This window comes from Carassius auratus, unplaced genomic scaffold (genome assembly GCF_003368295.1).
Source record: "Carassius auratus strain Wakin unplaced genomic scaffold, ASM336829v1 scaf_tig00217943, whole genome shotgun sequence".
Taxonomy (NCBI): Eukaryota; Metazoa; Chordata; class Actinopteri; order Cypriniformes; family Cyprinidae; genus Carassius; species Carassius auratus.
The window spans coordinates 1-15,000 of NW_020529321.1; the positions used below are offsets into that span (position 1 = coordinate 1).

The window sequence follows — 15,000 nt, forward strand, 5'->3', positions numbered from 1 at the left end:
CACAGTCACTATGTTTACAGACACTAATGAATCACTGCTTCTCAATTGTACCCAGACTGGTTCTGATGATGCCCTGAAAACAGCTACAGTAGATGTGAATGCTTCTCCACCATGTCCTTGCTTTGATGACATAATGTTGCCTTGTTTCCTGGAGAAATTTCTTCCTGAGGAACCTGAAAACGCTCAACCATCAAATAAGATCAACCCACTGGTCAGCCATCCCTCATTCATCACAATGACCACAGCAACAACACATACTTGCATACATTCATATCCTAAGCTAGTGCTAAGTGATGTTTTACAATAGAGTTGTTCTGTGTGTGTATATTTGTGTGTTCTGGTTAGATGGCTAGAGAAAGTGCCTCAGTTCCTGGTCTAGTGGATCTGAATAAGGCTGTTGACGTAGCTGAAGGGAAGATCCCAGAAGAGACGATTCCTCCGGCACCTGCAGTTCCAGCGGCTCAGATCCCTCAAGCTAAACCTCAGCGAAAACTTCCAAATGTATGAGTCCATAACAAATGCGTATTTTCTTTGTAAATGCTAAATATAATTATGTTCATAGCTGCAATAGCTCTGCATGCCAGCTTGTTATTCATGCGTGTCCATATTTGTACATGACGATGTGGGAGATTTGAAGTTTGTTGAACAAAACTTGTTCAACTTGTTGAACCTTTGAACAGGGTAAAATCTTTGGGTTATCATTGGCTCATGTTTTTGACAGTTTGTCTGTTTGGTTAAATATTCTGAAACATTTGCAATCCAATAACCTGCATTACTCTCTTAACCACAGCGTTTTGTCTTTCAGATTCCAGCTTCTCGCGGAATCCACCGGCGTCCTGGAAAGGTTTGCAAGAATTTCAAACCCTTGAACTATCAGAGAATTTCATACCTGTAAACCTGCTCTATTTGCATAACATGAGCAAAGTTGATTTTATTTATGCTTTAAACATGCAAGTAAAAATATGTGACATCTTGGGCCCTAATTTGACGTTTTGTGGCCGTCAGATTGTGATATTTGAGCACCATCAGTTCAGCGGTCAGTCCTTTGAGTTCTACAGGGATCAACCTGATTCCACACACATCAAACTGTCCAGTGTCATATCTGTTAAAGTGGTCAGAGGATGGTAAGTGGCATCTATGGTGAACAAATACTGGGCCTTTCAGTTGAATAGATTTAACTGTGCATTTTGGCCTCTCGTAGCTGGATATTATATGAGAAAACGGGATTTGAGGGACGATGCATCCCTCTGGAAGAGGAAGGAGTTATAGAACTGCCCAATCAATGGACAGAAGAGGGTGAAGAAACATCTGCCCCTGTGGTCATTGGCTCAATTCGACTGGCTGTCATAGTATGTGACCTTCTTGAAATTATTGTTTTGAACACAATAACCAAAGGTCAAAAGAGATGGGAGTGACTGCTGTGTTTTCCTGTATGTTTCTGCAGGACTACACTCCTCCCCGGATAGAGCTGTTCACCGAGCCCGCTGGAATGGGCAGAAGCTCTGAGTTTGTGGATGAAACTGTGGAAGTGGGCAGTTTTAACCGTCCTCAGAGCACCGGCTCCATCAAAGTCCACAGTGGCCTGTAAGTTCTGCTCGGACCTTGAGCGTTTACTGGGGTGTGTGTTGTCAATGTGAAGCTCTTGACTTGCACATCTTTACTGAGTGCTTACAAACAATTTATCATGATTCATTTTCTGTTTTGGAGAACTGGGCAAGTTACCTTTCAATACCTTTCAATTTCAATACTCTATGTCCTATTTAGGCATTAATTTGTACATATGTTGTTAAATGAATAGGCATCCGAACATTCAAACATCAAAAGAAAGAAACCAGGTATTTGCTGGTTAACAAAAGCATTTTATTCTAGCTTCATTATTTTAGTAACACTTGAATGTGGGCAAGTTTCATAAAAACAAAAACAAATGAATAAATAAATAAATAACATTTAGAACCAAAGGCAGAAAAAAAAGACTATGAATGAATTACAGCATCCCAAAATGCTTGGCCGTCGTTAACTCTTCATGGGTCATAATTGTATAATTCCAAACGTTACACAGTTTTGATGCTGTTTTTGTCTGATTCGTGACATTACATGTGGAAGCATCTGTTGTTTTGGGATAGCGCCCCCTAATGCACAACAATGAAAACATGGGATTTCCAGAGTAGCTGTAGCTCAGATATATTTACATTTTTTTTAATTATAAGTCAAGTATACTTAAATATTATTCTGCTCATTATCTTGGCAACCCTGGGTCAAGACATACCTCCTTCCCTGTGATTTCTTGTATTACACATTTAAATATGTTATTTACTATTTATTCAGTTCAGTTCTGTACACACTGTAAATGCGGTTGCCAGTACCAGATTTATCTGAAATCAATACGGTTGTAGAATGCGGTCGTCACACTTAAATTATCTTAAATAACTGAACTGTGCACATACAGAACAAGAGTTAAGTACTAAACTGTATGTACAGTGCAAAGACCGTGTTGTGAGAACATAATGACTGGATTCCTGATGATGATTCATGAGTATGTTTATGCTTCATGAGAGCGTTTGAGTCCACAGCATAGTCACGCTGAGCCATATAAACAATATCAGAACCCTGCACTCAGACTATAGCACAAAACTCATTCTGATGCTCTCAGTAGTGTTTATAACAGACAGAAAGAGGAAAATAGCATGCTAATAATTATTAAAGTGGCAGATACAGACACTTCAGTCACACACAATACTTGGAAACTCTAGATATATTGTTTTTTGTGTGTGTGTGTGTGTGTGTGTGTGTGTGTGTGTGTGTGTGTGTGTGTGTGTGTGACAAAAACACAGAGGAAAGACAGGAATAATCAGGAAAAGGGCAGAAATGGCAGATGAAAGCTATGGCAGGAATGTAAGCAGGAATAGAAAGAGAAAATCACAGATTGTTGAGGAGGGTGGAGGTGAATGATTTACAGCAGCAGAACACAACAACAACAACCAGGAATATTTACAGAACAACATATTCATATTTGTTTGTTTTAAGTCAAAATAGCATTTAATGGAATAGGTCAGTTGTGTTTGTTTATGTAGTCTGTCTCTCTGTAGATTCTGTTGAGAGATGAAGTAGATAAAAACCACTGAAGGTGATCTCGGTCAGGTGATCAGGTGACGGATGATTGACAGCTGTCGTCTCTGCTCTGCAGGTGGATGGTTTACAGTGATCCAGGTTTCCAGGGTCTGCTGGCGGTTCTGGAGGCCGGAGAGTATCCGTTCCCGGAGGCCTGGGGTTTCCCGTCGCCCGTGGTCGGCTCTCTGAGACCTTTGAGAATGGTACGAATCACACCGTAGTGTTATTCACCCGTCTGCAGTCATCACGCAGTGTGTCACCAGAACTCTGCTTGTTTTCCAGGGCGCTCTGAGGTCGAGAATCCAAACGCAGTCAAGGTTTGTGAGTTTCAGTGACTTCTTTCCTCAGTATGTTTTGTCATGTCTTACAGGACAAATATTGAAAACATACATTTACCGCAGAAGCACAGTGACTGAATATATACGAATACATTAGATTTATGTGTTTATGCTTAAAACAAAAACAAATATCAGAGTCAGAAAAATCAACTGAATTCAAAGGGAAAACAAGTTTATTTACCCCATTGGCAGATATTTGTTCTTGTTTTGCACTTAAACGTACTTAATTTTGATACATTTTTTTCGTAAGACTTAGTTTCCTGATTTAAGAGTGCTAGATATTTGTACCAGAAATGGTTAACACTGACTCAGAGTGTGATTTCTTCATGGCTCGGTGTCTCAGGCCGTGTTGTATGAGAAGGCCGGTCTGGAGGGCCGATGCATGGAGGTTCAGGGAGACGTCTTCTCCTTCACCAGGACAGAAACAGACCCGAGCGACCCGGACGATCACGGACTGAACTGTGTGGAATCACTCAAGATCCTCGGAGGCCTGTGAGTCCTGAACCCAGAGGTTTATCCTCAGTATTTATGTCTTGTTTTCCATTGCAAACATTCAAACGTCCTTAAAACAACTAACATTGTTTATCGAGCAAAATGACTGAAAAGTCTTAAAAAGTGATCGAAAAATAAATTCAGCCATTGGCAGATATTCATTCTTGTTTTGAGCATAAACTCACTTCATTTTGATCCCTTTTTAAGAAAACAAGTCTTGAAGTAATTTTGCTTCTCAAGTAAAAGTTTCTTTTAAAGAGGTCATGAAATGCCTTTTTTTAATTATTTTATATTTCCGGAGTTGCGCTTATAATCTTAGTATGGTTTCTTCATCAAAGAATGTTAGTTCTGAGCTCTGAAACTTACAGTGTTTTTATTTCAGAGCAACCTCTCATGTGTATTATATTATATTATTATATAACAGTTCGATTTTTTAATTAATCAAACCTTTCAAGGGTGTTGTAGATACTTGCACTCTAAAACAAGACAAAATACTGAATAAGAATTAGCATTTTCTGCATTCTTTTCTCAACTGTCATTACTTTTTTGAAAAAAGTATCTCAGATATTTTCTTGTGAATTTAAAGTAACTCATTACTTGAAAAAGTAATCTGATTATGTAACTAGCGTTACTTGTAAGGCGTTATATTACTAGTTACTTTTAAAAAGAAGTAATCTGATTACGTAACTTGAATAACTTGTACTTGCATTGTTACTAGTTAATTGTAGCAAGTAATCTGATTACATAACTAGTGTTATTAGTAATGTTACATTACTAGTCACTTGTAAAAAGTAAGCTGACTGCATAACTAGCGTTACTTGTAGTGCATTGTTACTAGTTACTGTAAAAAAATAATCTGATTACGTAACTAGCATTACTTGCAATACGTAACATTACTAGTTACTGTGAAAAAATAATTTGATTATGTAACTAGTGTTACTTGTAAGGCGTTAGATTACTAGTTACTTGTAAAAAAAGTAATCTGATTACGTAACTTGAATTACTTGTAGTGCATTGTTACTAGTTAATTGTAACAAGTAATCTGATTACATAACTAGCATTGCTTGTAATATGTTACATTACTGGTTACTGTAAAAAAGTAATTTGATTATGTTACTAGTGTTACTTGTAAGGCGTTAGATTACTAGTTACTTGTAAAAAAAAAAGTAATCCGATTATGGAACTTGAATTACTTGTAGTGCATTGTTACTAGTTAATTGTAACAAGTAATCTGATTACGTAACTAGCATAACTTGTAATGCATTACGTTACTAGTTACTGTGAAAAAGTAATCCGATTACGTAACTAGCATTATTTGTAATGCGTTATGTTACTAGTTACTTCTTGTAACTAATCTGATCAAGTAGTGTTATTTGTAATGTGTTACTCCCGACACTGCTGTTGGATGCTTTACTCTCTTCTCGTCTCAGGTGGGTGGGATACGATGACGAAGGTTTCGAGGGGCAGCAGTTCGTTCTGGAGGAAGGAGAGTATTTGGACTGGACAGACTGGGGCGGAACGGGGGAACAACTCCTCTCTCTACGGCCCGTTTTCATGGTGAGTCTCATCTTTACTAGCCATCGGTCACCACGCTTCACTAGCTGGGTGAATAGTCATGTTGTGCTTAAGCTGTAAGAGCGTTTGATGAGTTCTGAAGCTTAAAACTCAAGGATAATGTATTTTTACTTCAAAATTTCATGTTTAAATTCAGTATGTTACTTTTTGTTTCTTTGTAATAATTTGTGAAACGTATTTGCAATTTCTGAGTGGAAAATATTTTAAAGTAAATCATTCACCGGATTTGTCTAGTGGACTACCTCCTGAGATTTTACAATTACATTTAATCATTTAGCAGAAGCTTTTATCCAATGCAACTTACAAATGAGGACAATGGAAGTAATCAAAACTAACAAAAGAACAATGATATGCAAGTGCTATAACAGGTTTTTATATTATTATATTAATAGAATAGAAAAACAATAGAGCAAGCTAGTGTTAGAGAACTTTTTTGTTAATTGTCTAATAAATAAAAAGAAAACAGATAGAATACAAAAAGATTAGAAATGCTAGTCTTAATTTTTTTAAAGAAATCAATTTGTGTGCAAGTCTAAAAGGGACAATTTTTTTTGTAAGTATAGAATTAGAATAGAGAGTGCTAGTGTTAGAGGGTCAGATAACGTTTCTTGAAGATGTGGATTGAGTTGTGCAGGTCATTCAACCCGGAGGGAACTTAATGAAAGAGTCTGTGAAAGTCTGGATGGTGAAATTGTGATGGAACGATGGGTTTGCTGGAATCACAAGCAGTTCTGTCTTGGCAAGGTTAAGCTGAAGGTGATGGTCCATCATCCAGGAAGAAATGTCAGTTAGACAAGCTGAGATGTGAATAGCTACCGTCGGATCATCAGGATGGAATGAGAGGTAGAGTTGAGTGTCATCAGCATAGCAGTGGTATGAAAAGCCATGTTTCTGAATGACAGAACCTAATGATGCCATGTAGACAGAGAAGAGAAGCGGTCCAAGAACCGAGCCCTGAGGCACCCCAGTAGTTAGATGTTGTGGCTTAGACACCTCACCTCTCCAAGATACTTTGAAGGACCTATCTGATAGGTAAGACTCAAACCATTGAAGTGTGGTTCCTGAGATGCTCTTTGCCAGTAGGGTTGATAGGAGGATCTGGTGATTAACCGTGTCAAAAGCAGCGGACAGATCAAGCAGGATAAGTACTGAAGATTTGGATTCTGCTCTTGCCAGTCTTAGAGCTTCAACAACTGAGAGCAAGGCCGTCTCAGCTGAATGTCCACTTCTGAAGCCAGATTGGTTGCTGTCAAGGAGGTTGCTGTGTGTGAGAAAGGAAGAGACTTGGTTGAACACAGCTCGTTCAAGTGTTTTGGCAATGAATGGAGGAAGGAAAACCAGTCTGTGGTTCTCTAAAAGAGATGGGGGTGGGTTTCTTAAGTAGTGGAGTTATACGAGTTTGTCAAAATGACAATGAAAGAACACCAATGTGGAGGGATGTGTTAATGATTTGAGTGAGCGCAGGTAAAACTGGTACAACAGGTATAACTGCAACAGGTACAACTTTTAGGTTAGTAGTTAAATTTGGTCTTCATATTTTGTAAAAGCCAAGTTAATTTGCATTATTTACCAGGTAAATGAAACATTTAAAAAAATTAAAACATTTTAATCTTAAATGTATTTTACTTTAACAAAAACTAATAAAATATAAAAGTAATATATACATTTATGTAATGTTTATATTATATTATAGTGTATGTGTATATATATATATTTATATATATATTTATATTTATATATATATATATATATATATATATATATATATATATAATTATGACTGGGCAAGTTAACAAGTTATTAATGCATTAATTAACTAATGCAGATAATTATTTTATCGCATTTTAATTTAAGTGTTTTTAAATTTAAAGCAAATTTTAGTTTAATTTTATTTTTATATGAGTTAATTAATAATTAGCTGTTCATCAGCTAACAAACCCCAGTTTGTGGAATTGTTCCTGTTTTGTAAGTCACTTTGTAAGCGTCTGCTAAATGCATGAATGTAAATAGGAAATTCTGACTTCCCATTTAAAGCACCGGTGTGTGCAGCCATAAAACACTGAGTGCTCTGCTCTGTTCTGCTCTGTCCAGCTGTTGAACTCATAAACACATGCTGTGTAAACATGTCTAAGAAACACACCTGTGATCGGGGTCAGGTGAACCCCAAACTGAGTTACTGATTTAGGATCAGTTCAGAAATTTTTACACATCTCTGATCTCCATCAGTCATTATTACTACAAATAGTAAACAGCCAAACGCGTTACACAACATCCATCAGCGTATACCTGCAGTGTTTATGAGCTATGGACACACAATAGCAGGAAATTACCGAACCAGAGCCAGCGCCGAACACATGCCAACTGTTTTCTAATGTAAGACAACTAAAGGCTGTGAAATGCTTTGTTTTTCAGGATTTCTCCTCCCCTCATATGAAGATGTTTAGTGAGCCGGACTTCTCAGAGCGCGGCGTCTGCATGGACCTCCTGGAGCCGCTGGATAACGCCATGAACACACGCTACGGCCCGCAGACGCGCTCCATCGAGGTCCTGGCCGGAGTGTGAGTCACTTTCCTCATTACAGAGACCAGACGTAAAAACACACCATGGAGAATTTGGTTTTTAATAACTTATAAACCATTAAAGAGCTGCAGGATTGTTAATCGATGGTGCCTGTTTCTGTTTAAACCACCAGTTTGCATATCAAATTTAATGGCTGAATTTGTGCCAAAAAACTACATTACCCATGATGCTATATGAGAAAATTCCACCAATCAGAGAGTAACTGAGAGCAAATTCACTCCCATGAAGCATTGTGGGATTGTGAGGAAAAAGACATAATTGTGAACTTAAAAGTTATTTTTTTGTGTCAAAAACAAAACAGAACAAAACATAAAACTAAATTGACAGCATTTAACGGCTGAATTTGTGGTGGAAAACTACATTACCCATAATGCTGTGTGTAACATTCCACCAATCAGAGAGTTGCAGTAAACAAAGCCCGCCCACTCTAATGAAGCACCAGCTTTACTGTCAAAATATTTAAATGTTTATATAATAGCAATAAATTCGAAATATATATATTTTCTAAAAAAAAAATCAACAACGCAAACATTTCTGGAACCAAACAGTGGGCGGGCTCTAATGCACTCTCTTCAGCCAATCAGGATGTCCATCACTGAAGTGACAGCTCATCAATAGAAAACCGTCCGACCAAGAAACTGGCTCAAAGTTACATGCCGTTGGTTTCAGTCTGCTACTGCTTCCACAGAACTCATGATCGCACCTGTTCAGGTAAATGCACATAGTTTCCCGCCCCGAGCAGGTCATGTGACGCCTACACGAACACAGCTCGGCCTCGGGCTGATCAGAGCAACAGAGTCTGCCAGAAAATGACAATAACAGACGAGCAGAAATGCAAATCATGTGAAACGATAGAAAGAGTGTTTGCTTTTGCTGCTGAGCTCCTCACAATCCATGCGGTTCCCTGTAATTACTGGAGTGTGTGTGTGTGTGTGTGTGTGTGTGTGTGAAGGGCACTGCCTTTCAAACAAAATGTCTAAACACATACAGGCATGTTTCTGGTTTTAAATTGAAGTGCTCAACACACACACACACACACACCCTCTGTCACACACATAAATACACACAGACACACACACACACACACACACACACACACACACACACTCTGTCACACACATAAATACACACAGACACACACACACACACACACACACTCTGTCACACACATAAATACACAAACACATTCTGCTGCAGAATCTGCTGCTCTTCCTCAGTACTTTATTGCAGTCATTTTTCCAGTACTAATATGTAAGCATCCTTAAATCAAGGAACAAATGCATTGAAATAAAGGGAGTTTAAAACAAGACAAAATAGAATTGTGAAATAAGTCTGAATTGTAAGATGAAATTTAGTTACTTTTTGCATTTTAACTCTGTGGTGGGGGAAAAACACTGAATTGAGAGATATAAACTTGCAAATTTGCAAAAACAAAAACAAAAAAACTGAAATAAAACTGAAAAGCAAACAAAACAAAACTGTTATTGTTATAATTACCAAGAAAAACACTGGTGGAAACAAACTTCCATAGAATCTACAGTGAAATCAAGTTCATGTGTCTGACTCCAGAGGCAGATATTTTTCTGGTTTACACTTCATTTTAATGCATTGTGTTTCTGCAGTAAATATATCTTCATTAATGAATGTTTATATATTTATACTGGAAAAACTGAGGTAGAACATCAGTAAAGGCAAAGACGTATTGACTGCATTTCTGTAATTGTGTTCGTGTGTGTGTGTGTGTGTGTGAGAGAGTGTGTGTGTGTGTGTGTGTGTGTGTGTGTGTGTTCGTGTGTGTGTGTGTGTGTGTGAGACGCATGCATGCATTAAGGCAGGTCTGGATTTGTTCAGGCACATGTGTGGCTCCTTGGCTCTGTGAGTCTCATTATTTTGGAAACGCTGTAGTTTTTCTGCATTAAATGTCAGTTTGGGTTTCAAGGAATGTAAAGCACTAAACACTGAGCATCTTCAGAACAAAACTGCAGCTGCGTTCTTCTTATATGAGACCCTGGACCTCAAAACCAGTCGTAAGGGTCCTTGTTTTAAAACTGAGATTTATATATTTTCTGAAGCTGAATAAATAATCTCAGAACGTTCAGCGAGGACAGAAGTGAATGCGTGTGGTTGGTGTGTTGTAGGTGGGTGGTGTTCGAGGGTCCCGGGTTCTCGGGTCAGCAGTATGTTCTGGAGAAGGGTCTGTACGGAAGCCCGGAGGACTGGGGCTCCTCCCACAGCCGCGTCTGCTCGGCCGTCCCCGTGATCCTGGTGAGAGACTGACCGGGTCATGAATAGACCGCAATCTGACCATCAACATAGAGACGGTTCTGCTTCTCTAACTGGACAATAATGACCCAAGATCAGTTAATAATCGGAATATTTTATATTTCAGGAAAATCTGGAAAGCTCCTGCCACTTCCAGGTTTGTACAATACCTATTATTATTTATTTATTATTTCTTCTTCTTTCTTCTTTTTGTTCAAATGTTTTGTTCTAATTAATAGTTTCTTTTGAAAAAAATAATGAATTATGTATTTGTGTGTTTTTATTATTATGTTCTGGTTTTAATATATATATATATATATATATATATATATATATATATATATATATATATATATATATATATATATATATATATATATATATATATATAATGTTGTTCCAATTTTACTAATTATTTTATTATTAATAATAACATTTAATTTTATTATTATTGAAATGATTATTATTACATTTATTTAAATATTTTAAGTAAAACATTATTTCAATTTGTATTCCTAATTATTATTTTTAAATACAAAATATTATTAATAATATTTTTATATATGCACACACACATAGAATTTCAGTTATAGTTATTATATATCATATCTACATGATTCTAATTAAACCTAAAAAATTTTACATATAATTAATTATAAAAATATATACATATTTTTTATATATTATTAGATTCTTTTTATTTTTTAGTTTGGTATAAAATAATTGTTATTATTTAATTTTCAAATTATTGTTTCATACATATATTTTTGTTCTGATTATCCTAATTTAAGAAGGTGTTGATATGGCGAGTGGTTGTGTTGATGTAATAGATGGAGTTATTCTCTGAGTCTGGATTCGGAGGAACATCTGTCCTGCTGAAGGACTCGTTACCCACAATCCCCAGCGGCTTCAGTGTGCGCTCCTGCAGGGTTCATGCGGGCAGGTTCGTCAGATCTGTTCCGTCATCAGTCTGTGTGTGTGTGTGTTTCTGCTCTCACGCGTGTGTGTGTGTGTGTGTGTGTGTGTGTGTGTGTGTGTGTGTGCGCAGCTGGCAGGCGTTCAGCGGCGAGTGTTTCTCGGGTCATCAGTGTGTTCTGGAGGAGGGTTTTTATCCTGATCTGAGGACGATGGGTTTCTCTGAGCCGGACGCATCAGTGCTGTCTCTGCAGCCCACGGGACTCGTGAGTCTCTTTCAGACGCGTCACATGTGACTCTGCTTCATCAGAGGTGTGTGTAGTGTTCTGACAGCTGTGTGTGTGTGTGTGTGTGTGTGTGTGTGTGTGTGTGTGTGTGTGTGTGTGTCAGGAGCTCTCGGTGCCGGCGCTGCTGCTGTTCGAGCGATCTGGACTCCGAGGACGGAGGACGCTGCTGAAGACGGCTTCGGTGAATCTGCAGCTCACACACAGCTGCTCCAGAGTCTCTTCTGTGCTGGTGCTCGGCGGCATGTGAGGAACACACACACACTCACACACACACTCATTCATCTGGGCTCCATGAACACAGTGATTCAGATTGTAGATTTGACATATCTGCTGGAAACGAGTCTTAGTTTTTGAGTATGTGAGAGTGGAAAAACATCAGCTCTTCGTCAGATTCAACAGAGCGGTGTGAAGCAGACACAGCAGTCCATCCAACACAACACACACTCCTTTACTTCATATTCATGTGTGCTGTGCATTTATAGTTTGTGTGTGTGTGTGTGTGTGTGTGTGTGTGTGTGTGTGATTGACAGCTGGGTTCTGTATGAGGATCTTAACTTCAGAGGCTCTCAGATCCTGCTGAAGCCTGGCGCCGTTCCTGATTGGCCCAAACTCTCCTCCTGGCTGCGAATCGGATCGCTTCGGCCGCTCATTCAGGTGAGAGGCTCCGCCCACTGCAGCTCCTGGGACCAATCATGAGCCCTGGGGGCGGGGCTATCAGCGTGTCTAGAGGAGAGATGGATCTATAGTTGCTCAATGTGTTTGTGTTTCACTGTCACAGAAACAAGTGCATTTCCGTCTGCGGAACAAAGAGGCGGGGCTTCTGATGTCCGTCATCGGATTATTGGACGACATCAAACTGATGCGTATCCAGGTGAGCGAGGAAACGGGCGGAGCTGAGCAGATCTGGACCTATCAGGACGGTCAGCTGCAGTGCAAGGTAGAAACTGACCCACCACACACCTCAGCTCTTTCTGCTTAAACTAATTATTTTGTAATTAATTTGTTTGTGTGTCTGTCTGTGTGTGTGTGTCTGTGTGTGTGTGTGTGTGTGTGTGTGTGTGTGTGTGTGTGTGTGTGTGTGTGTGTGTGTCAGGCTCTGCTGGACGTGTGTGTGTGTGTGAGTTCTGGTGGCCTGATGTCTGGCAGTAGAGTGGTTCTCTCCGCTGAAGCCGGAACACCGCAGCAGCTCTGGAGCGTCTCGAGTGACGGGATCATCCGGAGTCACGCCAGACCGGAGCTTGTGCTGGAGGTCAAAGGTCAGCACTGGATCGCATCGCATTAGTATTATTATTAGTATTATTATTATTATTATTATTATTATTATTATTATTATTATTATTAAAGCGATAGAGCGACGACTGATATTTAGATCATTTAATGTTAGTATCTGCTGTAAACTGTTAACTTTTGATTAAGTTAAAAAATAAATAATTATTAAGACTCAACAAACTCAGAAGAAACTTTTAAAAGGTCTAAAGATTCCATAAACTCCTCCATTACAAAAAAAAGTTAAATATAAAAAACAAAATTCTAAAGTACACATAAATATTGTTAGATAGAAACTGATGAAGTGTTTCCTGAAATGACTGAATAAAGCTGATAATACATGAGTGATGTGAACACGAAGCTGTAGCGCCACCTGCTGGAGGAGGATACACTCACACCTGACAGAGACACACACACACACACACACACACACACACAACTGCAACTCATTTAACATGAAGCAATGAAAATAAGTTATATTTTGCAGGAAGAAAACAAAGTATATTTGTTAAGCCATTGTTATTTTCTTTTGCATTATGACATTTAAGCACTGCGGGCAAAACAGTTACTTCTGAAGTGTAATATAGTGATCAAAATCATTTTTTATATTATTGTTTAAAAACAGAATAATGAAAACCCATTCCAATTAAGTTCAGTACCAGAAAAGCTTACATGAAAATCTATTAATTAAATTATTTAAAATCCACATTTAATTAACAGAGCCAGTCTCATTGAGAAATATTTGTGTAATAATTCACATGAAGCAATAAAAATAAGTTATATTTTTTAGAAGAAAAACAAAGCATATTTGGAGAGCCATTATTATTATTAATATTTATTTATTTAGCATTGTTACATTAAAAATTTAGTGCAAGAAAATGTAATTTTTAAACTAATTTAGTGACTTATTTTTCCCCAGACATTATTATAGAAATTATTTTAATGTATTATTAATAATAATAATAATAGGTTACACTTTATTTTAAGGTGTCCATGTTGCTGTGAAATTGTACATTTAAAGTACTGGGTAATATTAAATGACTATATGTACTTACTATATTATTAGGTTTGACTTAAACTTAAACTGTAAACTGTAATACAGTGATATAAATAATGATTTCTAATGATCTGGCTCTGACCTCTGCAGGGGGTCAGCAGTTTGACAAACACCAGATTATCGTGAACGAATTCCACCCTGACAAACTGAATCAGCGCTGGTCTCTGGAGCTCCTCTGAGCTGCGCCACAGGACCCACTGCTCTGCTGCGGAGCTGCGCCAGGGGGACCAGCGTCCTGTGAGGCAGCTGCACCAGGAGGACTCTCTTTCTCATGAGAGCCAGTGGATGGAAAATGACCATAATCAGCTGGACGTTGTGTTATTTTCTTAGATGAACTCTCAGATCGACAGGAAGAAAACACATTCTTGAACAATAATAACTGTTTTCTTATGTGTCAAGCGTATAAACGTGCCTGTGTGGACACTGTATTAAAGCACAAAGTGTTTAGAAAATGTTTTTTAAAAAAGTTTGTTGTGTTCTAATCAGTGAGACGTGAGATCAGCTCTGTGCTGATTGGCCCGTGGGGATTGGCTGGCTGCTGATTGGCTGTCAGGGGATTCTGGTGTTTTATGGTTCAGGAGCTCCAGACAGAAGCCTCTTCTCACAGTCAGCACAAACCAGACCAGTGCTGATCTGCATTCGGCCACGAGTTATGCACTGCTACAAAAAAACAGATAATAGTGGAGTGAATTACATGAGTTTTTTCTTGTAATTCTGAGAATTATAAATTGCTTTTTTTAAATCAATAACTGAATTTATTACTGGACTGCACTGTAAAAACAACATCCTTGTTTAACTTAAAAACTTAATTCATGACAACTCATTTATCCAAATATTGTCTAGTTGAATTGTGTATGTATTCTGTGTATGAGTTATTATTTTCATGAAAAACATGTCGTTATGCAGAGTTATTAATTCATACAATTTAAAACAATAACATATGGAACAGAAAAAAAACATTCAAAATATTAATAAAAACTATTATAATGTCTAGATCAAATATTGCTGCCATGATCCTATCATTTTCACACTGCACATAAACTAATTATGATGTATTAAAGGGTTAGTTCACCTATAATGACGTATGTGTGTACACAAACACACGGTTTACGTTCAGATC

General features: G+C 37.9%; 2 protein-coding genes across 2 annotated transcripts; both read left to right on the plus strand.

The window, feature by feature from the left end:
• The first annotated feature begins 6 nt into the window (after window positions 1-6).
• On the plus strand, window positions 7-3,351 carry LOC113104209 (beta/gamma crystallin domain-containing protein 1-like). Its single transcript, XM_026266059.1, has 7 exons — window positions 7-211; window positions 346-501; window positions 806-844; window positions 1,006-1,124; window positions 1,202-1,349; window positions 1,445-1,584; window positions 3,185-3,351. Exons 1-7 carry the CDS (start codon window positions 11-13, stop codon window positions 3,327-3,329), a joined length of 948 nt encoding a protein of 315 aa, XP_026121844.1. The 5' UTR covers window positions 7-10; the 3' UTR covers window positions 3,330-3,351.
• A 53-nt stretch (window positions 3,352-3,404) lies between these two features.
• LOC113104210 (beta/gamma crystallin domain-containing protein 1) lies at window positions 3,405-14,868 on the plus strand. Its single transcript, XM_026266060.1, has 13 exons — window positions 3,405-3,425; window positions 3,790-3,938; window positions 5,369-5,495; window positions 7,926-8,071; window positions 10,232-10,358; window positions 10,483-10,512; window positions 11,186-11,298; window positions 11,404-11,536; window positions 11,661-11,800; window positions 12,088-12,211; window positions 12,336-12,494; window positions 12,651-12,813; window positions 13,971-14,868. The coding sequence occupies exons 2-13, from the start codon at window positions 3,829-3,831 to the stop codon at window positions 14,057-14,059; spliced, it is 1,461 nt and encodes a 486-aa protein (XP_026121845.1). The 5' UTR covers window positions 3,405-3,425; window positions 3,790-3,828; the 3' UTR covers window positions 14,060-14,868.
• Window positions 14,869-15,000: the final 132 nt, after the last annotated feature.